The following is a 23,022-nucleotide window of genomic DNA, read 5'->3' on the forward strand; positions in this document are numbered from 1 at the left end:
GATAAAATTAGACAAGGTATGTTCGATGGAGGTCGAGTTTTGATTCAGTTTGCGCACGTACCCAGTCGACTCCATCTTAACTTGTTCCTCCTTTCTTTTTATGAGACAACTCGACATTGCAAATATGTAAACAAAACATTGCGAAATAGATCAAATTATATGAGGATAGAAATTTGACACATGAATAAAATTTCGATGCGAAATAAAACCCAAAACAGATCTATTTATATTTTGTGATATTTGAAAAGAAAATACTCCAACTTTTATTTATAAAATTAAATTAATAATAAATATTTATATTTTTTTTTGAAAATCACAAAATACTTGAAAAGATTTTTTTCTAAAAAGCCAAAAAAGAAAACTTTTAGAATATTTTTTGTTGACTGATATTTGAGTAGTCTCGTCTGAATGGACGTTGTGATCTTTTTTAATTAAAGTAAACTTTTTGTAATTTATAAACAGACTGTATTTATTATATTATAAATATTAATCATCACATCATCTTACAGACTTATATAAGTCAATGTTTACAGACTTATATAATCAATAAGTCTGTGTTTCATTCTCATCATATCTTATGTATAAACTGGCTAATCATTGTTTATAATTTTTTTTTGTTTTTAGTTTAATATTTTGATTTCTTTAATAATTTGTCGTTTGCTCAAACATGATTGTAGGTACCAGACCAGCTTTAGATATTTCTAAATAAAAATAAATATAAGCTTTTTGTATGTTCAATTAAATGGATCTCATCTCAATAGTTTTTAAATAAAGAACTTAATGCAAATTTTTGGGTTAAATCGTTTATCATTTACCATTTTCAATCTCTCTAAATCCAAAATTTTCAACATGCTAAAATGTATTCAACAGTAGCAGATTTATGGTAATATATCGGACACTAGCATCAATAGACATCCGGGAGTTCCATTTGCGAGCTGCAAGTTGCTCCTCAAAGAGGAGATCTTAAAAAAGGTCAATCTTAGATGTAGGGAGGAACGTACTTGTGTTACTACAAGATAGATATAAGTACAATCGTAGGCGTACCGAAGATCTTATATCACTTCCAAGGACCTCTATTAGCAAAATTATTGCGGCTTCTACAGGACTATGGCTAAGTGGCAGGCACGCTGAATGCCTGGACCTGACAGTGTATCATGATTATTGCAGGAGCTGTCACAGTGAGAAGGAGGAGGAAACGATGTCTCATCTTGCCTGTCATTGCCCAGCTCTTGCCACGAGAAGGTAAACTCACTTGAGCCAGCTTTTCTTTGACGATCTCTCCGATCTGAAATCCGTTGACGTTGAAGTTTAACCTCACAAAAACATTTTTTATTTAAAACATTATTTCGAAAAGAACATTAAACATCGGACTAACAATGGAATAATTCGTATATAATAATGTCAGATTATCCAAGTGGTCGTGATTAAACATACTTGAGAGTCACAGTGACTTGTGACATACCCGCTTATGTCACATAATGTAACTCCGCTAGTTTATCAAAATTGTATCACGTTTTTTTATTTAAATCGTTTAAATGGAGGGTTTTATTTTTAGTTTACGTTTAAAATAAACATTTTAAAATTATTTAAATGAATTATGGCAAGAAAAGGTGACAAAGGTTCAAAATTTGTCAATTATGGGGATGAAATCGACTATGATGGTACAACAAAACCAGCAACCAGAAAGGGTTCACCGTCAGCAAAAACACAAAGTACATATAATGGAGAGACGACTAATGGTTATGGCCCCATACGTCCAACCAAAAATAAATTTATTTTAAAGTTTTATGAAATTGCTAGCTTACAAGGACGTGTCTCATATTTTCTACTCTCGTTTTATATAATCAATCCAAGACATTATGACAGGTACATGAAATATGGTCAATTTTTTGTTAATCTTCGGAGAAATATTTGCCTTACGAGAAAGGTGTTCGTTAAAAACAATTTTCATTCCCTTGTTTTAATTTTGGATACATTTTTTTGGATTACGATTTGGGAATACGATTGGGGCATTGTTACACTAGATATCCTCAATTGCGAATTGTAATGCCAATACGAATGGTAACGAAAAATTAAGGAACAAAAACTGCCGGAACCGAGGTTTTAGTTCGTTGTCTTCCTATTTCAAGCATAAGTGCGCCTAATGCCTTACCTAAGTAATGCCTTTAAATTTACACATTCAAGCACTCTTGGTTGATCTTTATTGGAGCAGCCACGTTTTACGAATCTTGTTTCCCAAAAATTTTCCAGGAATTAATAGTTGCTTGTATTATTTGATTCTAGTTGGTTTGGTGATACCATTCTATATCCATATTTATTGGCAAACTGTGTTTATGGTTATATTTTTGTAATATTTACTCGAATTCATTTTATGACCATGCCAATACTTCCCAGAATGCTATGGAGGTAAGTTATTCATGTCACCTAAAATTTGTTTTGTTTAAAATAGAACACTCTGTAATTGAGGCGAGTTTGGCCCAAAAATAACGAAAATCGCATTCATTTAAACGCGAAGCTAAATAATTTTAAGTTATTGGATTAGCAATTCCTCGGATTTAATCTGATTCTGGGTAAGCTTAAGGGAGTTCTTTCGCCGCACAACTTTTTAGTGCACAATTTACTTCCAGCCAGCGAAACTACCTCAAACGACCTTAAAAGAAAATTAAATAAGTAAAAAATGAAAAAGTCCCAAGCTTTGAAAATTTCCGTATTTGTTCTTTAACACTATAATCATGAGTAGAGTATTTAAACAATTAACTATATTGCTGCTTTTTATGTTAGTTTTATGGGTTCAATGATGTTTACTTATTCATCATTATTAACTTTTGAATGGATTGCCAGACATTGGGGTGCAAAATCACCAAATCGTAAAGTATACATTGCAACACTTTTGAGCTTTCTATATGGACGTGTTTATGCTGGAGCATTCTTATCATATTTAAGTTTTGTTGATAACAAATTATTATCATTTGTGCGTCGAGTTTATGGGCCAGGATTTGATTAACATCTGTTTGGATTAAAGTGTGTCTTTTTGGATCTAATTGAACCAAAACTTCTCATTCGTTAAGAATGTAACCTATTGTAATACTTCAATAATTCTACGCTAGATGGTACTGTTTTCTTTTTCAGATTGTGCATGTGCATAAGAGTATTTCAATTTAAAAATAATCAATTTTGGAATTATAAAATAATGTAAAAAAAGCCTTAAAATAAATTTATTAAAATTTTGTAATATTTTTTTAATACTTTTCGCTAAACTTTGAGCATAGTTTAGCCTGGCAAATTTTTATTTTCGTTAAGAGAATCATTTGATATGATAAAAGTAAAACCTACCGTAATTAATTTTCGAAAATGTGAAATGTTTTAAATTTTACTGATTATTTCTAAAAAACTCAGAAAGTCTTGCTCTTACTTTATTTTGCTAACTAAATTTTCATAAAATCTCTGAAAAAGTCTTCTAGGAGAACTATATTTTCGGAAGAATATTTCTTCCGAAAGAGTCTCAATTTATTAATTACCATTAATTATCATTGATTAGGATTCAAAGTTTCATTATTATTGTATAAATTGATTTTTTACGTCAAATAAAGTTAAATATATATATCATTGATTAATAATTTATTTGATATTTTCAGACTTTTTCAGAAATAGTTTTACTTCACACATATTCTTTTTCTGAATTTCAAACATAATTCGAGGATAATGATTATATATATATATATATATATATATATATATATATATATATATATATATATATATATATATATATATATATATATATAATTTCCGACAACTTTGGTTTGAAAAAATTTGTTATAAAGTCAATTAGTTTCAAGGTATTGATAATTAGCATATATTTATTTGGCCACTTTTTCCCAATTTTCGGTAAAATGGCTGAGATATCACAATTTCCGACAATTTTTGTTTGAAACTTTTTTTCATAAAGTCGTTGATGGTTTCCGACATATTGGTCAAAAATCGTTTTTTTTTTTAAATGTATAAATAGCGTTAATTATCGCAACTCCAGCACTTCCGAGACTGCGCGTTAGTAGGGTCTACTAAAATCAGATGCCAAAATCTTTCTTTTTTTTAGTTTTTTTTTTCTTTGCCTTTGAATCAGTCCACGAAAAACATTATTTTGAGCGGACTAGTATGTCTTTCTCTATTTTATCTAAGTGATCTTTATTAAACAAATTTGTATATTCACAGTTACCTGTGACATAAATTCCACTTGTCAAAAATTTTTTTTGGTCAATAATGCATCGGTTTATCAAAATTTTTATGTGTTTCTTTATCAATTAAATGGAAATGGGTTTTACAACAATCATTTTTAGTCGTTCACAATAACAAGTTAGAAATTTTAATTTCCAACCATGGCCGACGAACCTGACGCGGAAGAGGATGTTTATGATGTAGAGGAAACTGACGATCTTGGGGCTGATGAAGAAACAGAGCCAACAACTCCTACACCGCCACCTAGGCCACCAAAACAACCGGTTTATGGGACTCCAACTCCTATGGGCTATAATCAACCACCCCCGGGAGCCTATATTCAACAACCACTTCCACAGGGATATGGCCAACAACCTCAAATATATGTTCAACCAACTTCTTATAATACATCTACTGTTGTGAACTCACCAAAATCCCGCCCACGTTATGTTAATAAGTCTGTGGAGACTGAAGGAATTGAAGACGATGATAGCAGTAAGGGATCTATGATTTCAGCATGGAATTCAATGCCACGAACTTCGGTCGATGGTTCATTAGTTCATTTGCATCCAGTTCGTAATGGATTTCTAGTAAAGTTTTATCCAATTGCTACGTTACAAGGACGCGTTTCATACTTCTTAATGTCCATTTACGTTATCAATCAAGCTGTATATGACAGGTAAACTTAACAAGCCATACATTGTTTACATCTTCCATCTTTCTAAGCTTTTATAGACAAGTCCCTTTGTCCGAAAAGTTGGTCAGGACTCTTTAAAAACCATTTCTAGCCATTTTTTTTGCATCTTGTATAGCGAATTTTCGGAAAAATGGTCTTTAGTTAAATCGGCCATTCTGTAATAGATAAAAATGTCCTAGAGAAACGATTCGCAGCTTAAATTCTTTGTAAAGGATTGTCTTATCATGTGCGGCAAGAGAAAATGTTTTTTTGTTATCACTTTGTAACCTTAAATAAAAATCAGTAAATCAGGCAAATTTTTAGTTACTTACATATTTGACGAAAAATGACGTTTTCGAAATCATTCTGAAAGTTAGCTAATTTTGAATATTTGATTTTAGTTGGTTTGGTGGAACAGTTCTTTATCCATATTTATTCGCAAACATGGTTTATGGATATACTTTCATTTTATGTACACGAGTTCACTTTTTAACGATGGCAGTTCCACCCAGATTAATATGGAGGTATTTAAATATTAATTTTCATCTTGAAAGAATTTTGGAAAATATTTTGCATGTCATTCTGAACAAATGTCTCAATGGACACAAATCTCGCCAACAACAGATACTGTAAGAATGTTCATCTGTAACTTTGGCAGAGACCAATTCAATTCTGTCATCCCTGATAAAAATCCTTGATAAACGGTGAAAATTATCCCAGACACAGTGTTCTGGGATCCTTTATTTTCTAAGATTTCAACTGTAGAAGTTCCAATGCTGAATTTTTCCTTTTAAAATAGCTTTTTAGGATCGCTGATGTTCAGTTTTGCGTCATGTATTACATTCCAATGGATTGCTGACAATTGGGGTGGAAAATCACCGTATCCACGTGTATTGATTGCAACCATTTTAAGTGTTTTGTATGGACGAATGTACGCAGGCGCATTGCTATCATATCTCAACTATGTTGATAAGAAAATGTTATCTTTGATTCGACGAATTTATGGGCCTTATATATTCGATATTTGAGAATATAATTATTTCTAGTAAATATTTTTTTTTGTACTAATTTAATTGCGGGAAATACTTATCTATGAGCCATACTTGGATCATATACGGGGTGCTTTTCTTAGTTGACATATGTCAACTTAAAAAAGATCCCTGTATATTTGAAAATATTTCTAGGATTTATGGACCATATATTTAAAAATATTTCCAGGAAGTGAATGGAAAGATATTTCCCTTTTTTCTTCAAATGTTTGGAGAGAGGACTAGATTAAACGTGAAATTAACCAATGTTGATCTATAGTTTAGGGTTAAGGTTGACCATTTTTAATTCAAAAGAAAACCAAACGAAAAAATTGGAAAATTTTATTTTAAAAATATTATTTAATACTTAAAATGTAAATAAAATAATAATTTGATATAAAATGTTTAACTATAAAATAATAACTAATTATTTAAAAAAATTGTTCTTTTAATTTTCATTTAGGCTCAGTTGCACAACTAACCTTGATCTCAGGTTAAATATTTAACAATTGGATTTAATCGACATCGTTTGAAAAGTTCTCTATTTTTTATGTTTATTCACACTTGGATCTTAATATTCTCGATTCTTTCGAAAATCTTTCAGAAAATTCTAGTTAACATCAGCTTGAATTATTTCTTAAGAATTATTATGTTGTAGTGTATTATTTGTTTGCTTTTTCGCTAAAATAATCCTTCAAGGAAAAATGAAGACTGGTCATAAAAATGCAAGCTGGTATATTAAAGGGTCGGATTTAGGCTTCCTAGTTCTGCCATAATTCTAAATCCCTGATCTTTTTTTATCTTTTCATCGTCGATTAAACGTTGCAATCGCTGGTGGTGAAGCCGATTCTTAATTCATTTTCTAAGCACACGAAAGATATGTACTTGTGACACCAAACACTCAATGGTCCTATAAATATAATTTTGTGATATCCATTGACTGTGTCTTCAATCTACGTGTCATGCGCAAACTGAACCTTAACTAATATAGCAGCAAATTTAAAAAAAAATTCGTTTATTAACTAATCTTTGTTTTTATAATAAATTTTATATGGCACTTTCAAATAAAATAGGACTTGATTTTTAAAATTTTCAAATTAATGAATCTCATTTTTAGATTAAAGCCCCAAATGGCACTTTAAAAATTTCAAATCATCTATTGGTACAAAAGATGGTATAAGGTCGATTTTTATCCATCTGGTAAGCAGATGAGACATATTTTTTATGAAATTTTCAACATCTTTGTGCATGATTCCTGGTGGGGTCATTTCACCCGAAAAATTTTAGCATGTGCTTGTAGTCTATATCATTATTTTGAAAAATTTACAAAAACCTATTTTGAAATCATTTTGTAAAAACCTGATCTAGTTTGATTCATTTCTTTAATCAAAGCTCAAATAAACTCTGAGTATTTTTTTGTTTTTAAAACAACAATTACATACATTATATACACAATCAACAAAAAAAGCTTTAAACAAATAATGGGAAAGCCAGGCCAAAAAAAAATTCGTTGAATTTAATAAAGCTGATCATTTGAGGTTTGGTTATAGTAGTTGTGTAGACACACATACTGCGGTCAGTCAAGCGAACGATAGAACAGGAGTCATATTTATGCTATCGAAACGAAAAACTTATATACAAATTGTATATTGCATATAAATAACAGTTATGACTGTCAGTCAGTTAGGTGTTAGAACAGAGCTGGTCAGTCAGCCCTTATGTATGTTCATTAAATAAATAAGATTCAGTTATAATTGCCGTGGTAGTTCATTGAATTTATTAAAGCTGAAAATTGTTATGCAGGTTGTATATTGCATATAGATAACGGTTATGAAAGTCAGTCAGTTGAATGTTAAAACAGGGCTGGTCAGTCAGTCCTTATGTATGTAGTACACAACTACTAAAACCAATCCTCAAATGATCAGCTTTAGTAAATTCAACGAATTTTTTTTGGCTTGGCTCTTAATCCAAAAGCTATAGCGTTATAAAATGAATTATAGTTTGAACCATTCTACAAAAATAGGATTAATATCAGAGTGGTTTTCGTATTTTTTACTTTCCAATTACTTTTTGAGGCAATTATTTTGCGATACAATAATACTAATGATTAATTTTAGGTCTTTAAGTATTGGTCTTGTGGAAATAGTTGTTTGGAGACATTTAAAATAATTTCTATATTTTGTTCAATGGAAAGCTTGTGATAAAAATGATTTATTTATAATACATGGTTTCGAAAATGATAGCCAAAAACATCTTTTTTTTTGTAGAATAATCCACTTTACAAAAATAGTTAACAATTAACTTGATTCCGGTGGTTAGTTTTTTTTCTCTTTTAATTAAAATGCTGCCACAATTTTTTATTTATTTTTGCTTGTAATTACAGTGAAACCTAGATTATTTGACTGTGAATTGTCAAGTATAAAAAATATATCAAAATAATGTCGAATTATCGAGGTTTTACTGTATAATAATAATATATTAATATTTTTAAATTTAATTTAAAATTAATTTTATTAATAACTATATCACATTTTGTTTTTTTTTTTTTATAATCACTAATTTTTTGAATTCACAGTGATTTTATTTGAAAAAAAAAAAAGTTTAAAAAAAATTAAATAACTACAAACGTTTTAATTTTCGTTGTTAATAATACTACCACATAGTTCTCGGATTATTAATATTTATAACAATATAACTATTATTTGGAAAATAAGGGGCCTATATACATTTATAAATTGAATAGGATCTCTTTTTCTAAAGGTTCACCTCTTTGTTTGACCTCGTTCTTCAAAATTTCATTTTTGTGTCGTGGGACACCCGCTAGGACCTATGTTCCTTTTATTATAAATTAGATATTATTGAATAACAAGCATAATGAAGGAACGAAATTTATCGATTAATGACTGAAGGATCGTAAACGATACGATTTTTTTGTTATAAGTTTTACGATGTCGATTTACATTTACGAACAAATAACTTCCAATTATAGTATAAAAAACTTAAAATTTTTGTTCTGCCTTTATTGTTAGAGACCCTATTAAAAATTTTTAACAAGTTAATATTACCTTTTTTCCAAGTATAACCTAAAATATCTTTTATTGGCACTAAGTGCATAAAATTTTTGTGTTTTAAACGTTGATAGTAATTAACCACAGTCTTGTAAGGTTTCCTTTTGCAAAAAAAATTATTGCATCAAAGATTTTTTTTTATTATAAAGACAAAAACAACATTTAAATGACGTCACGTATAATATCCTATCCAAATTTTAGATAGTACCAAAGTATACAGATATTGTTGAAATTAAAGAAGCTTAGTTAATTATTCATTTTTTCGAGTTAATTATTTAAAATTCTAACTATTTCGTATCGAATACTGGCGTCATAAAATGTTGTTATATCTTTAAAAAAAAAGAACCATAAATTTTAAGGGTATTTTTTTGATATTCTCCGTCAAGAACATTTTCATTGATGCGGATGCGCCATGTGTTCTGATGATGTTAAATTTGTTGCGTTGATAATATGATCAGCATCTCCATGACTATGACTGTGTTCATGTCCGGCTGTAACAAAACATAAAAATATTATTAATAAAATATATCTGGTTTAACAGTAAAATGATGTACGATCCGTTTAAAAAAACGCCTTCAATAATTATTATACAGTGTGTTCATTTTTCAAAGTATCCACCCTTAATAACTTTTCAATTTCAAAGTCGAGGTGGGGGGGGGGTTGAAGGGATGCAATCTAGAATTTTCTAGGCACCAATTTTGAACTTCCACGTCGATATCTAAATCGATGTGCTTGCAGTCAAAACAATAATCATATCAGCAGATCAAGAGTCATTAAAGATGGATACCTTCCATCTTCTGTGCAATCTTATTCTCTAGGTACCATGTTTAAACTTCCCCCCTCGATATCTAAATTAACGTGTTTTCACTCAAAACAATATTGAAATCAAGTCAAGAGTTATTAAGGGTGGATACTTTAGAATGAACACACTGTATTAAAATTCTCTCAGACACTATCAAAATATAATTTTTTTCAGTTTGTTGCATTTTTTTGAACGGGACACTATAATTATTATTGATTGGGCTTTATGTTGTGCATTCTTAATGATTATTAACAGGATATCATTAAATTTTGTTTGGTAAAGGTTTACTTTCTAATAAAAAAGTAAAATCTAGTATTGTTTATTCAACTACAGTTCAACTTCTTTAAACTGTGTTTTTTTAACATCGATTTGTTTTTATTATGTATATGTAAGTGAGTAGTTTCTTCATCAAAAATAACTTTTAACTTTTTCGTTAAGTTCTAACACAAAGCTTGCATGTATCACAGTTTTTTACGTCAAAGTTAAAGTTAAAAATATATGAGAGTTATATATAATAAAATTTTATAAGAGGTTGTACTGTATTCGATATTTCTAGTAGAAAAAATTTAATTTATAAAAATATTTCAATGACGTCCTTTGTACAATCCTGTGCCTGTCTGATTACCGTTCAGCTGCAGCGTTGGTGTAAACAGGCTTTCTTATATTTTGTCCTAAATTTAGACAAAAACGTTTATTGATTTAATTTTCAATAATTATTTTTCCAATAATTACACAAACTATTGTTTATTATATATTCCAAAAAATTTTTAGTTAATTTTCCTTAGAAAATTTAATAAAAGTAGTTCGACCCGTAGGGCCTGTGGCTAAAATAAGCTAGAGAAACACTTGTTTTTTTGTAAAGTTTATTCGCTTTTTAGAAAAAGTTGATTTAGGGTCATGAAAAAACGTTTTAGATTTGGGGAGTGTTACGAAAAAAAATCAATGATTTATGATTTAAGTGATACAAGTTTATTACATTATAAATTTCATAAAAACGAGTGAAAAAGGAAAAAACCTTGAACTCTAAAAAAGAAAACAAGTTTTTCAAGAGGTAAATACATCACACAGGTGGTAATTTTTTTTTTATGGTCCAACGAGGGACAATTTTTAAACAGAAATTTTTAGTTTTTAGTTAATAAATCAATGTTCTAAAAATATAACATTTGATTTTAATTTTTTTTAGTTATTTTATATGCTTAGTTACACGTGATGAATACAAATCATGATGGAAATGGCCTTTAATAATCAGCCCAATAACTTTCTGATTCAATCCGTGACAGTAAAATTGCACTTACACGGATTTCGAAATTTCGCATATGAATTAATACTAGTTCACGATAGGTACAATATGGACTAGAAGTTCCAGAGTTTATCCTGGCAGAAATATTTTTTATATTTTTAATAAAATTACAAGTATTTTACAATTTCATGGAAATTAATTTGTAAGAGACCATTTTATTACAAATTTTATCTATTTTAAAGAAAATTTGCTGTGATAGCTCTTATCGTTGCAGAAAGGTCTGTCACACCGATTTGTTTCTACCGATCCTACTTCTGCTAAAAATTATATTCAAGGTTTCCTTCCAATTGTTATCGTAAAAATACGTCAGACAAAAGTTTCAGATTATGAAATTGTTTACAAAAAATGTTCAGAATACTTATTTTTCTACGAATGACCATTCTTGAGGTATTGCGACCTTTGATCAAAACCAAAAATACCATTTTTTCAATCAAAAATACAGTGTGATTAAACTTCTTTCGCCATAATAGATTGAGGAATATGCCTGTTGGGGAAACTATGTTTAAATATTGCGCCAAGTACACTACCTCATGGGTGGTGTGGAAATGTGTACAATAAACTATAAAACTTTTCCAACTTTTCGAATCACGATGTCTCAGGAATGGCGACTATTCATCGAGAAAAAAAAGTTTTCTCTTTGCTAGAAGTCAACTTGACTTTTGGCCATTCCAAATAGTTTAGATTCTAAATGGAGCAACTTTGTAATACAGGAAAGTTTAGTTCAGTCTCAATTCCTGACCATTTAAAGGTATCCAGTGTATTTCGATTCGATATAATTATTTTAATATTATATTTTTGCTAATTAATTTTTTGTAATAAAATTTAATTATTCAATTAAATATATTTTTACTTAATAAATAATGAATTATATAATATGGAAAAAAGTTATTATTATTATTATTTCCAAGAAACTTAATGGTTTATAAATTTCATATTTTAATAGATATTAATTTAAATCTGACACATTCATATGAATTCTATAATCAGTTCTATTGATAAAAGGTTAGTAATCAGGTGGTCTAAATTGGAACTACTGAAACAGCGGTTCAGTTCCTGTTTTAATAGTACAAATTTTTATCGCCAGTTGGCGAGTTGCAAAAAATTGGATTTCTGTATAGGAAACAAAAAAGGCTGTAAATTTTGCAAAATTTAAAAAACTCTCGACAAATTTTTCGGGTACGGAACCCTAAACTAGCATTTGAAACATATCTAAGAACACTCCCCATTAAATTACCTTTTTCCTTAAAGCCTTTTCCAAAATATAGTTTTTTTCCAATTTATAGTTTTTTCGGGTACGGAACTCCTAAACTCACAATTGAACATAGCTAAGAACATTCTCCATTAAATTGCCCATAAAAAAAAATCAAAATCGGTTCATCTGTTTAGACGCTAAGACGCCACAGACAGACAGACACAAATAGCGGTCAAACTTGTTTTAGTTCGGGGTTTAAAAAGCAAATCTAATGCGACTCGAAAAATATTCAAATTTCTGTTTCTGGTTACCCTCTTTTTTTGCTTTAAGCCAAGAGAGCTTAGAAATAACTGTGATTTCAAATTTTTAAGAAATAATTTCGAGGCACTTTGTTTCTCATAACACGAGACACTCTAATTTCTCATAAGTATAGGTAAATTTTTCGTGCTCAATAAAAATTTGAAATTTGATTTTGAACTGACATAATAAAATAGGTAACTGGGTAAAAATTTTTAAAATTTATAGATTTTTAACTAGTTTTAAATATTTTTTAAAATTTCGTAAATTAAAATTCATAAAAATTTTATTTAAAAATAGTATTGAAAAAATTTATCATAAATTAAAGTTTTACAATAAAAATTCTTTTTTAATAATCAATTTGAAAAAAAAAAAAACAACAAATTTTTAAAACATGAACTTGAAAAAATGCAAATGTCATAATAGAAAATTTAATGCAAGCGCTGAATCTCTATCTTATCTGAAAAATCAAAAAAATCTTGTAATTTCCCAAAAAAATGGAATTTTTCGATAACGGTTTTATTATATAAGTTTTTTCGATCGTAAAAAATCAATTTAACGATATAACGTAATAAAAAATAGTTTTTGAAATTAAACTTTTTTATATTGATTTCTAATCCAATATTGCTTATGGTTAAGCGCCTAGACTATTAATAACAAATTTTAATCACATTTAAAATATAATTAATTATAATTTAATGCCATTTTGTATTCAAAGAATTTTCTAAGGGAAAATATTTTAATTTAAATAATAGATAGCAACATTCTTTGAATAATTTTACTAATTTTTGAATAAAACCGGAATTGTAAATGTAAAATAGATCCGTTTTGATTCAGCAACAGAAAATTTTAAATTTATTTAACGATTTTTTGTGACCATTTTTAAGATCCACCCAGTCTCCAAAAGAGTTTTGTCTTTAAATTAATTTTAATTATTGTTGATCGATAAAGTAGGTTGTTTATTTTATTAATTGTAATTAATAACAACAAAATTTGTAAATAATTAAAGTTAATTATAAAAACAATAAAATTATTTAATATTTCAAATTTTCTTTTGATTATGGGAGGAACTGTAGAAATTTTTATATGTTTTTAATTTTAAGTGAGATAATTATGTAAAAGTCCTAATAAAAAGCCAAAAAAACCATCGTAATCATTTCAAATTTTTGAGTTTTTTTAAAATTTTTCAAAAGCGATACTTGACTGTCCAGAGTATAAAAAACTATTAAAAATAATAAAAAATATTTTGACTGGGTTGGGATTCGAACGCAGGTTTCCTGAGTGGCAAACCAGCACTAACAGCTCTGATCTATCAAGCGTGAAATCAGATTGGATATTTAGGAGTGACGTTCACCCGATTTCAATACTTTTTCGTCATCTCAAAAGTGCTCAAACGAGCCTAAAACGGTTTCACTTCAAAAAGTTCATAATAACCAAAGTATTTTAAAAACTTTTATTTTTTAAATATTAATTTTTAATATTTGCATTTTAAAATTTTATAACCAAAAATTTTAAAAATTGAAAAGTTGAAAATGAAAAAAAATGAAAAATTTTATAGGCCCATTAGATTGGGAAAATTTCTAAAAATAATCCGATTTAATAAACGAGAAGAATTGAGCGTGATATCTTCCAGAAAAATAAGAGCATTCCTATTTATTTGAACGCATTAATTTATATTCGAATTAAATTTTGATACATAAAAATGACCCCCGAAGAGCACAAGTCAAGCCCCATGTGACTTTAATCTTTCATCTCACGTGTCTACATTTATAAGTTGACACCTGTTGCGTAAAAAAAAAATCGATTAAATAAATGTGAGAATTGACATTTAATGGCCCAAAACTGATTAAATTACTTGATTTAATGAATCAATGATCCTAAAAAAAATATTAAAGACAGCTTATGTAACTACATAAGTTTTTAAATTAAATATACTGGATTTGGAAATACTGGAAAATCTTCTTGCCTATGGTTTCGAAAATTTATGACTAATATATTTAATACGAACAAGTGGTCAGTCGGAAGGATTTAATTATCTTATTTATTAGTTAAGTGAAAAAAGTGGTTGAATAAATTAAAATTTTTAACTGAAAAAAAAAGTTGGCGGACAGCAGTCTACCACAAAAATTTTTATCGTTTCATTTTTTTATAATTACGTGAGATAAAGATGATGTTACTATCCAAGATTCATTGTGAAGGTTGATTACCTTGGCCGACGATTTTTTTTGTTTTTTGTTACAAAATTTATTGATTATTCTGCTTTTATCAGAACATTATGACCAATAAATTATTATAAATTTGAATAAAAAAAATTTTTATATTTTTAAAGTGAATGATCACAGTATCTGATGGGTATCAATTATTACCCGACTGCGCCACACAAAAGATTGGTAATGTGTTTACCAGCTTATGTATGCATGTATGTATGTTTGTTTCTTTGCCTAGAGACCAAAGGCGAAAGCCAATTTTCATGATTCTTCCGTTAATCGGTTCGTCTTATAATTTCGTCTGTGCTATTAAAGACAGAGATGTGGATATGTGCATGCTATTAAGGAGTTTTTTAACTTAGAAACTGGATCCATATCTTTTTATACAGCTCAAAACTTGTATTGTAGCTTCTAAAAAGGTTGTCCAATTTGATTCTTTCCAGCGAGATTAGATTTTAAAAATATAAAAAAATTTATCTAATTAGCCTTTTTCCTCTGAAGATTAAAAAAAGATCCTCTAGATGACAGGGTATATTTGCACCTCCCCTAGTGCTGACATCTAGCGGATCTTTTTTTTAATCTTCACAGGAAAAGGCCTGGAATTATTAATTATTGTATGTCCGGATTTAATGATAATATGATAATGTTTATAGTTTGTCTTATGTAGTTAGTTAAAAATTTTTATTAGTATTATTTAAAAAATATAGTGCTTTATTTAGACTTTTTACTCAGAAGATTAAAAAAAGATCCGCTAGATGGCAACACTATGGGAAGGGGGTACAAATATATCCTGCCATCTAGAGGATCTTTTTTTAATCTTCAGAGGAAAAGGCTAATTCCATATTTTTAATATGGGTTATTATTTTTTTGGTATCTATTTAATATTTTATTTAAATTCATGAAAATTATCACAACAAATTAAATTTTCTAAATATTATATGAATAAAAGATACATTTCAAGGACTTCAAAAAATCTGAAATTAGTCAATAAAATTTATTTTAATTAATTAAATATATTTTGACAAAAAAGAACTTGTTAATTTTGTTTTATTTTAAATTAAAAACTTTAAAATAAAATAAAAAGATTAAAAGATTAAAATTGATAAATGCCATAATTAATTAGTTAATTATTTTTCTTTTTTTTAAAAGAAACTTTAAAAACTGGAAATTAATTAAGTACTAAAAATTTTTTATATTTAGTACCTAATTTCATTTTATTTTTTCCAAAAAAATAAGATAATAGCAAAAATCCTTAATCAGAGATCTTAGCAAAAACCCTTAAGCAGAGATTTGTTTAGATTTTAAACGAATCTTGATCATGCTAATTAAAAATTTAGCAACATTTACAACGAGTTATTTAACATAACGACAAAATGTCAAAATAATTTTAATGATTAATTTTAAAGTACATAATAATTTAATTAGATCATTGATTCGTTGACCTGACCTCAGACCTGGGCTAATGGACTGTCTAAAAATATTTGATTTATATGGCTCATAAAAAAAATCACAACAGATCAAATTGATTAATTACATTTTATGTAATTAATTAATAAAATTTAACTGAAGATCAGATCATTAACCGAATAAAAAACAAATTGATTTATAGTACTTAATAAAAGTTATGCAAAGAAACCGGTTTGGATGACATTAAAACCTTTAATGATCTAATAAATTTTTACACCTGATTGAAGAAACACTTACTCATGAATTGAAGTAAGAACATAACGGTAAATCCTAAAATGATAGCCATTAATTGCCATATCCCTTCATGATCGTTGCTCCGTTCGCGAGCCAAAACTTCAAAGAATACCACATACAACAAGGTTCCAGCAGCCATGCCTTGTAACACAGTTGCCACAACAACTTCATCGCGTGCTTCACTTGTTTCACTTAACGCAATCCCAATACCAATTCCAATTGGTGTCACTATTGCAAACGTTCCCAAATAAAGTACCATCAATGTGAACTTTGTTTTGGACGTCACTAATTCAACACCAACACAAAATGCGATTACTAATTTATGTGTAGCAATTGCTGCAAACAAGTACCAAACTTTGGTACGATTTGTTTCCAAACCAACTGCCAAACCTTCGAAGATCGCATGGAATGATAATGCCAAAACTGCTAATAATCCATGAAATGAATTTTTCATGGAATCCTCGATAATATGAGTATGCTCATGTTTCGATTGTTTTTCGCTCATTATAATCTCTGTGGATTTCATTAGATTACCACCACCATTTAATCCGGTCGTAAATTCATCCGGTCTATTGAGTGTGACCAATGATGGTCTGGAATGTTGAACAATTATTTGTGGTTCGTTGTTATTTGCTTTCGAACAGCGTCGAAGAGAAATACTTCGCTGTAACACTTCGTCATTTTCGTTGCTGCATCGTTTTTCCAAACACATATGAACAACCTCCTCTATTAAATACACAAAAAAGAATCCAGTACAAAATACAAGTTCCGCTATTGGAATTCCAGTACCGAATGTTGGAATTTTTTGTTGTTTTTCTAATTTCGCAAAACTTTCCCGTACCTCCGGTTGTAAATGTAAGAAAGTTGTAAACAATAAGACACCCCCACCAAAACATAACATTAACGAGATCAATAAATTATTTTTATGCGGATTACGTGTATGCGATAAATCGAAATATTTTTCAAGTCTTACGGGGAATATTCCTACAGTAAATGAACTTAAACCTAGTACAGTCATTGCGATTATTTTTGCCACTAATACTCCATGATTTTCATCTGTATATGTTTGATTGGCGGTAAAAAATGTTGATTGTGTATCGTTATACACAAAATTTATATTTGACGACGTCACCTCCATTGTTCGTGTTTCGATGAATATTATTTTAAATTTTTAAAAATAAACACTTTTATTGTTACACTATTTTGTTAATTCATTCTGTAACGGAAAATAAGCGTTTTTTTATAGTCTAGTCGTAATGTGCGTATAGTCTAGCCGACAAGTTCAAATTGGTGAAATATGGAAATAATGGTCATAAAAATAAGTGTGATAGCTCGTTGGATTCGGAATGATGCCTAGAAAAATGTTTCAGAAGCATTATTCAGCAAGAAAAAAAGAAGATATTACGTTTTTCGCCAATATTTCATAAAAAATTAATATTTAAACAATTTTTGGACGTGAACTTTTGTAATTTTTTGAGCTGAACAATTTGAACTTGTTGAGTAAACTAGTTACATAATAAAGTGAATTATATTTTCGGATAATAATTAAATTTTTGTTGGCTGAATAATTTTATGTTTTTGTAATTTATTTGTAAATTAAATTTTAATTAAGTGAAAACAATTGGCATTTAATCGAACAAATAAATTAATATTTTACCTTTTTGTAAAAACAATCGATTGTTATGTCAAATTTATTGTCGATAATTAAAATTTCAAAATTTAAAAAGAATTTTCAATCAAATATATGAATTTTTGAAATTTAATTAAAAATCGATTACCGTTTTATTTTAATTTAAAGAATTCAAATTAATTACTTTATTGCTTTGCCTTTATACAAAACTAGATTGATACTCGCCCGCTTCACTGGGCTTAAAAGTAAAAACCACCGCTTTACAGCTTCCACCGTCTCTTGATATACACAGTTTTCAATTTTTTTAAATGTAAAATAGTCATAATTCATTGAGTATATCAGAATAGTTAGCCATGATTTGTTTGACATTTACTATTTAAAATTTTTACAAAATTCTTTAATTTATGATTTAAAATGATGATCATCAATCTGCTCCATCTATAATCATCATTTTGAACCATAAATTAAAGATTTCTATAAAAATTAAAAAAATGGTAAATGTCAAATTGAATTTGTATTTTTATTTTTTTTTTGATATATCTTTATAAATTATAGTTCATGTGTTATTCTGATATATCAGATTGCTGTACAGTTTAATTAAAAACCATTTGCTAGTTTTCTATCTATTAAATTTTGGCTTCATTTTTGGGGATCACTTCATTTTTGGGGATCACTTCATTTTTGGGGATATAGATATGCGTCGAAAGATATTCAAGGTCAAAGATATATTGAATAAAAATTGTAGAGCATAAAATTTGTGACAAATTTTATTTGAAACATTTTTTCATGAACTGAACCGTTTTTGAGATAATGAGCGCCATAACTGATGCTGACTGACTGACTAGTCTATACAAATTCTAAGGGACTTCTAGACATGTTCGGGAAATGCGACTTTCGGCATTCGACGCCAAATTGCTAGAAACCTACGGGAAAATCGGAAAACTTCATTTTTTCATTGCAACGCTAATATGAAACGCAAGAGAGAGTATCTATTAACTGGAAAACTTGGAACATTTTAAATTATTCTTGAAAATCATTTTAGATCAATCTGAAACATTCTGTCCAATTTGATGCAGCCTTCAAAAAAATTGCGATGAATGAGAATCAATCATATTTTCAAACTCTCTTAGTCGGCTTAGTTTTTTTTTGTCTTAATTAACGTGAGTTAAAAATTAATGGTGTTAATGTAAATGAATGCTGTGAAATTGATATTGAACACAATTGAATAATGGAAGTAATTGAATTGATGTGTTGTAATAATTAAATTGATTGTTAATAAAGGCCATTACATTACAGTCAGCTCAGCTGATGAGATACGAATTCAAATGGATACAATAATTATTAATTAAAATGTCCCCCTTGTTTTTTTATTTATTTCTCGTAAATAATTTTCAATTAATAACTCTATAACAGCTATCGTCGTGTCGTATCGTATTCTATCAAAATGGAGATCATGCAAATAAAAAACATCCGTTTTTAAATCATTTTTTACAGAAACATTAACGACTTTACAGCATCCATTTATTACTTCCATATAAATATAAAATAAAAACTATTATAGATATTATCAACCTTTATAAAAGCGTTCATTAAATTTCTTTTGAAAAAATAATTTTGTATTTACTTTTTGATAAAATTTGATTTTAGAACTTAACAGAAATAAAACTTTATCAGGAAATAACACAATAAATAATGTTTTCATTATTTTTGTATAGTCTATGTCATTAAAATCATCATCATATAAAACATTCTAATAATAAGTCTTATTTAAATAAATAATACTTAGAAGATTTTTTAACTGATGTGATTTTTATGACATAGAGTATACATGTATATGAGTATGCCTGACTCACACTATGTATTTAATATCATATGTAAATACAGTGCAACCTCGATATAACGAATCTGAAGGGAACCAGTAAATATTCGTTATATCAAGTAATTCGTTAAAGTGAGGTTTGTTATATTGAGGTTAAGTTGGTCTAAAATTCGTTATAAAGAGGAAAAAAGTGTCGGAACCTCTCGCGACATGAATTACATACTATGGAGTATACTAACTGTCATATATTGGTGGGACTTTATACGTTATTTAAAGGTTTTGAATTGAAGAATTTCGTTATATAGAGGTATTTAAATTTTTTATGTAGTTGAAAATTCGTTATAAAGAGGCTGTTCGCAAAAAATATTCGTAATGTAGAGGTATATTTTATATTGACTCTTATGGACAATTCAAGGGGATTGCGAAAAATTTGTTAAATCGAGGAATTCGTTATATTGAGGTTCGTTATATTAAGGTTGCACTGTATTTATTTTAATTTGATTCTTGTATTAGAAAACCTAATTGTTATAAAAAATGAAACTATCCAAAAATATAATTCACTTTAATTACACCCAAAACGATTTAAAACTGGAATTGGAATCAATTTATTTCCAATAATATGGATTGGTGATTTTTTAGGCAGATTTTAAGGTCTTATAAATTATGACAGAAGTATATAGGTTGGACTATTTATTTAGTTTTTCCATTGTTTTCTGATTTTTCGGTCAGTGTTTTTTTATTTTCGGGATTTATTTGCAACTAATTTCCCTGGACGTTAAAACACTGAGCAAAAGCGATATTGAGAGAGCCCATCATATCAGGTTATGGGCCCAGTAAACTAATTGCTTCGTCAGCTTTAAATTGTTAAATATCTTGTATTTTTCTTATTCTTATAGGAAGGTAATCGGTTCCCCGACTCTATCGACTTTTCCTGAACTCAGCTAAACGAGACACGTCCGTAACCCGACAATTTGTTATTTTCAAAGACATGCAGCTTTATTAAGTGTCTGATCAAAGTCGACAGTGTCGCGGGAATCAATTATCTTCTTATTAAAATCAGAAAATAAACAGATATTCATCGATTTTAAGATTTCGAGGAAATTAAAAATTTTCCGGATGCACGAAAAAACTCTGACACAAATTTTTGGCTTGTTGTAAATAATTTTCTCTAGTACTTTCTTTTACAAACCCAATGAAAATAATTTGATTAACAAAAATATTCCATCGGAAATTTTGTTGAGAAACAAAAAAACACAACAAAGAAATTTATATCACAACACTTAAAAAAAAAACTAGGTTATTCGGGTTCATTAAACTACTAGACCCAGTACGGCACACGGTCCGGTCTTTACCAATCCGGTTTTTCTACACATAAACACTAAAAAAATGTGCGTTTTTTTTCTGTAAACAAATAATACTTTTACTCGCATTGATAAAAAAAATTTCTCTATTATAATTTATACACGCACAAAGTTAGATTGCAGTGCGTCGGTTGCAGCTTCTCAAACAAGCACAGATTTTTTGAGGCTACGAATAAAAATACACGTTGTATACTTTGTAACTACTGTTTAAATACTAAATGTTTTTATTTTCAAAAGAATTCTAATCAAAAATTTAATTAAAATTTTTTTTTTTTTTTTATATTGATAAAAATTATTAGAAATATTTTGTTAAATAATACAAAAGCTTGGTAATTGGAAAAATAGATAATATTGTTTTTTATAAAAATAAATTATTGTTTACATAAGTAATCAAAAGTTTCAAAAAGTCGTCATCCAAGGTATTTTGTAATAAATTTTTGTCGATAGGTTATCGAAAAATTTTCCGACAGGAAAATAATTATTTTAAAATTAATTCAAAAGTTATATGAATGAATATTTGTTGAACTTGAGTTGAGACATAGTTATTGAAATAAATACCAACGACACTCGAAATAAAAATTTGATAAGAAATTTTATTCAAAAAAATATAACTAAAAATCGTATAACAGATTTAAATTTCGCTAAATATCGATATTTTGATGGAAACGTAATCATCGTCAGTAGCTAAATTTATTCATATAACACATTATAAACATTCTTTACAAAGATAAAAATAAATATGTAATTCTTAGTATTTTTATCTTTGTAATGTGTTATATAAATAAATTTAGCTACTGACGATGGTTACGTTGCAATCGAAATATTGTTATTTAGCGATGTGTAGGTCTGTTAGAATTTTATTTCGAGTATCGTGGTATTTATTCCAATCACTTTAAAAGGTTGTTTTTACGTTTTGCATTAAAATTTTAAAATTATCCGATATAAAACTTTGTTATTTTAGACGAAGTTAAGATCATGGTCTTATACCGAGTGATCCAGCAGGGCTTTATCAAACGGTAGATAATGTTAAATAGCCGGGACACATATCGCCGGGAAAGCGTCCTTTTCTACACACAAGGTGTTGAAATTGAACAAGGACATTTTCCCAGCTGTAGAATGGAACAAAAATTCATCGTCACTTTGAAATATCCTAAAATATGAAAATAATAATAAAACAAATGAAAATATTTTGCATTACTTTCTAATAATTTTTATCACATAAACAAATTTTTCCAGCAAACGTACTTGAAATAATTGATTTTAAATAACGGTTATAGGCTTGATCGAATTAAAAAAAATGTTATTACTAAATAAAATAATCCAACCAAATAATTTGAAATACTTTTCCAATTTGGTCTATCTTAGAAAATATTGAGTATTGTTGATATTGTTGAACCCATTTTTTTAAAAGGATTTTAAGAATTATAGAAAAATCGCAGAAGGTAAAATATATTACCATTCATTTTTGAAAAAGATTTTATTTATATTTATATTATTTCATCACCTTGAACTTGGTATTTTAAATATTATTTAAATTATATTAAGAAAGTTCTTTTGTTTTATTTATTTATTTATTTTAAAACAAAACACAATCAAACACTTGCAAAAAAAAAAAAACACTAACGATATTTTAAAAAAAATAAAAATAAATGAAAAATATAAAAACAGGTGAATAACACTATTTAAAAAAAAAACAGTTGATTTTCTTAAAATAAACACATTGTTT

The 23,022-nt window shown here is 28.1% G+C and overlaps 3 protein-coding genes across 5 annotated transcripts in view; 2 read left to right on the forward strand and 1 right to left on the reverse strand.

The window, feature by feature from the left end:
* The first annotated feature begins 1,467 nt into the window (after window positions 1-1,467).
* Window positions 1,468-3,137, forward strand: LOC123298552. Its single transcript, XM_044880582.1, has 3 exons — window positions 1,468-1,866; window positions 2,284-2,406; window positions 2,782-3,137. Exons 1-3 carry the CDS (start codon window positions 1,598-1,600, stop codon window positions 3,002-3,004), a joined length of 615 nt encoding a protein of 204 aa, XP_044736517.1. The 5' UTR covers window positions 1,468-1,597; the 3' UTR covers window positions 3,005-3,137.
* A 1,091-nt stretch (window positions 3,138-4,228) lies between these two features.
* LOC123298417 lies at window positions 4,229-6,110 on the forward strand. 2 transcript variants are annotated; one of them, XM_044880413.1, is made up of 4 exons: window positions 4,229-4,894; window positions 5,293-5,415; window positions 5,691-5,936; window positions 6,076-6,110. In XM_044880413.1, the coding sequence occupies exons 1-3, from the start codon at window positions 4,377-4,379 to the stop codon at window positions 5,917-5,919; spliced, it is 870 nt and encodes a 289-aa protein (XP_044736348.1). In that variant the 5' UTR covers window positions 4,229-4,376; the 3' UTR covers window positions 5,920-5,936; window positions 6,076-6,110. The 2 variants fall into 2 exon arrangements, with proteins under 2 accessions (XP_044736348.1, XP_044736347.1); XM_044880412.1 differs by lacking the exon at window positions 6,076-6,110 and having other exon boundaries at window positions 5,691-6,033.
* A 2,392-nt stretch (window positions 6,111-8,502) lies between these two features.
* Window positions 8,503-23,022, reverse strand: part of LOC123298157 (zinc transporter ZIP1-like) — a 55,134-nt gene continuing 40,614 nt past the window's right edge. The window contains exons 1-2 of one of the 2 annotated variants that reach the window (XM_044880073.1): window positions 16,490-17,685; window positions 8,503-9,478 (exon numbers count right to left, since the gene is read on the reverse strand). In XM_044880073.1, the coding sequence (XP_044736008.1) occupies window positions 9,381-9,478; window positions 16,490-17,624 (1,233 nt within the window). In that variant the 5' untranslated portion in view covers window positions 17,625-17,685 and the 3' untranslated portion in view covers window positions 8,503-9,380. Of the gene's footprint in view, window positions 9,479-16,489; window positions 17,686-23,022 lie in introns of those variants that run through there. The other variant, XM_044880074.1, reaches the window with a different exon arrangement.

The sequence above is a fragment of the Chrysoperla carnea genome, chromosome 4 (assembly GCF_905475395.1).
Source record: "Chrysoperla carnea chromosome 4, inChrCarn1.1, whole genome shotgun sequence".
Classification (NCBI taxonomy): Eukaryota; Metazoa; Arthropoda; class Insecta; order Neuroptera; family Chrysopidae; genus Chrysoperla; species Chrysoperla carnea.

Excerpts from the sequence above, each read along its gene's own strand:
- LOC123298552 (XM_044880582.1), top strand. The coding sequence starts at position 1,598 with ATGGCAAGAAAAGGTGACAAAGGTTCAAAATTTGTCAATTATGGGGAT. Across the intron at positions 1,867-2,283 it reads AATCCAAGACATTATGACAG|TTGGTTTGGTGATACCATTC; the intron begins GTACATGAAATA and ends ATTTGATTCTAG. Across the intron at positions 2,407-2,781 it reads CTTCCCAGAATGCTATGGAG|TTTTATGGGTTCAATGATGT; the intron begins GTAAGTTATTCA and ends TTTTTATGTTAG.
- LOC123298417 (XM_044880413.1), top strand. The coding sequence starts at position 4,377 with ATGGCCGACGAACCTGACGCGGAAGAGGATGTTTATGATGTAGAGGAA. Across the intron at positions 4,895-5,292 it reads AATCAAGCTGTATATGACAG|TTGGTTTGGTGGAACAGTTC; the intron begins GTAAACTTAACA and ends ATTTGATTTTAG. Across the intron at positions 5,416-5,690 it reads CCACCCAGATTAATATGGAG|CTTTTTAGGATCGCTGATGT; the intron begins GTATTTAAATAT and ends CTTTTAAAATAG.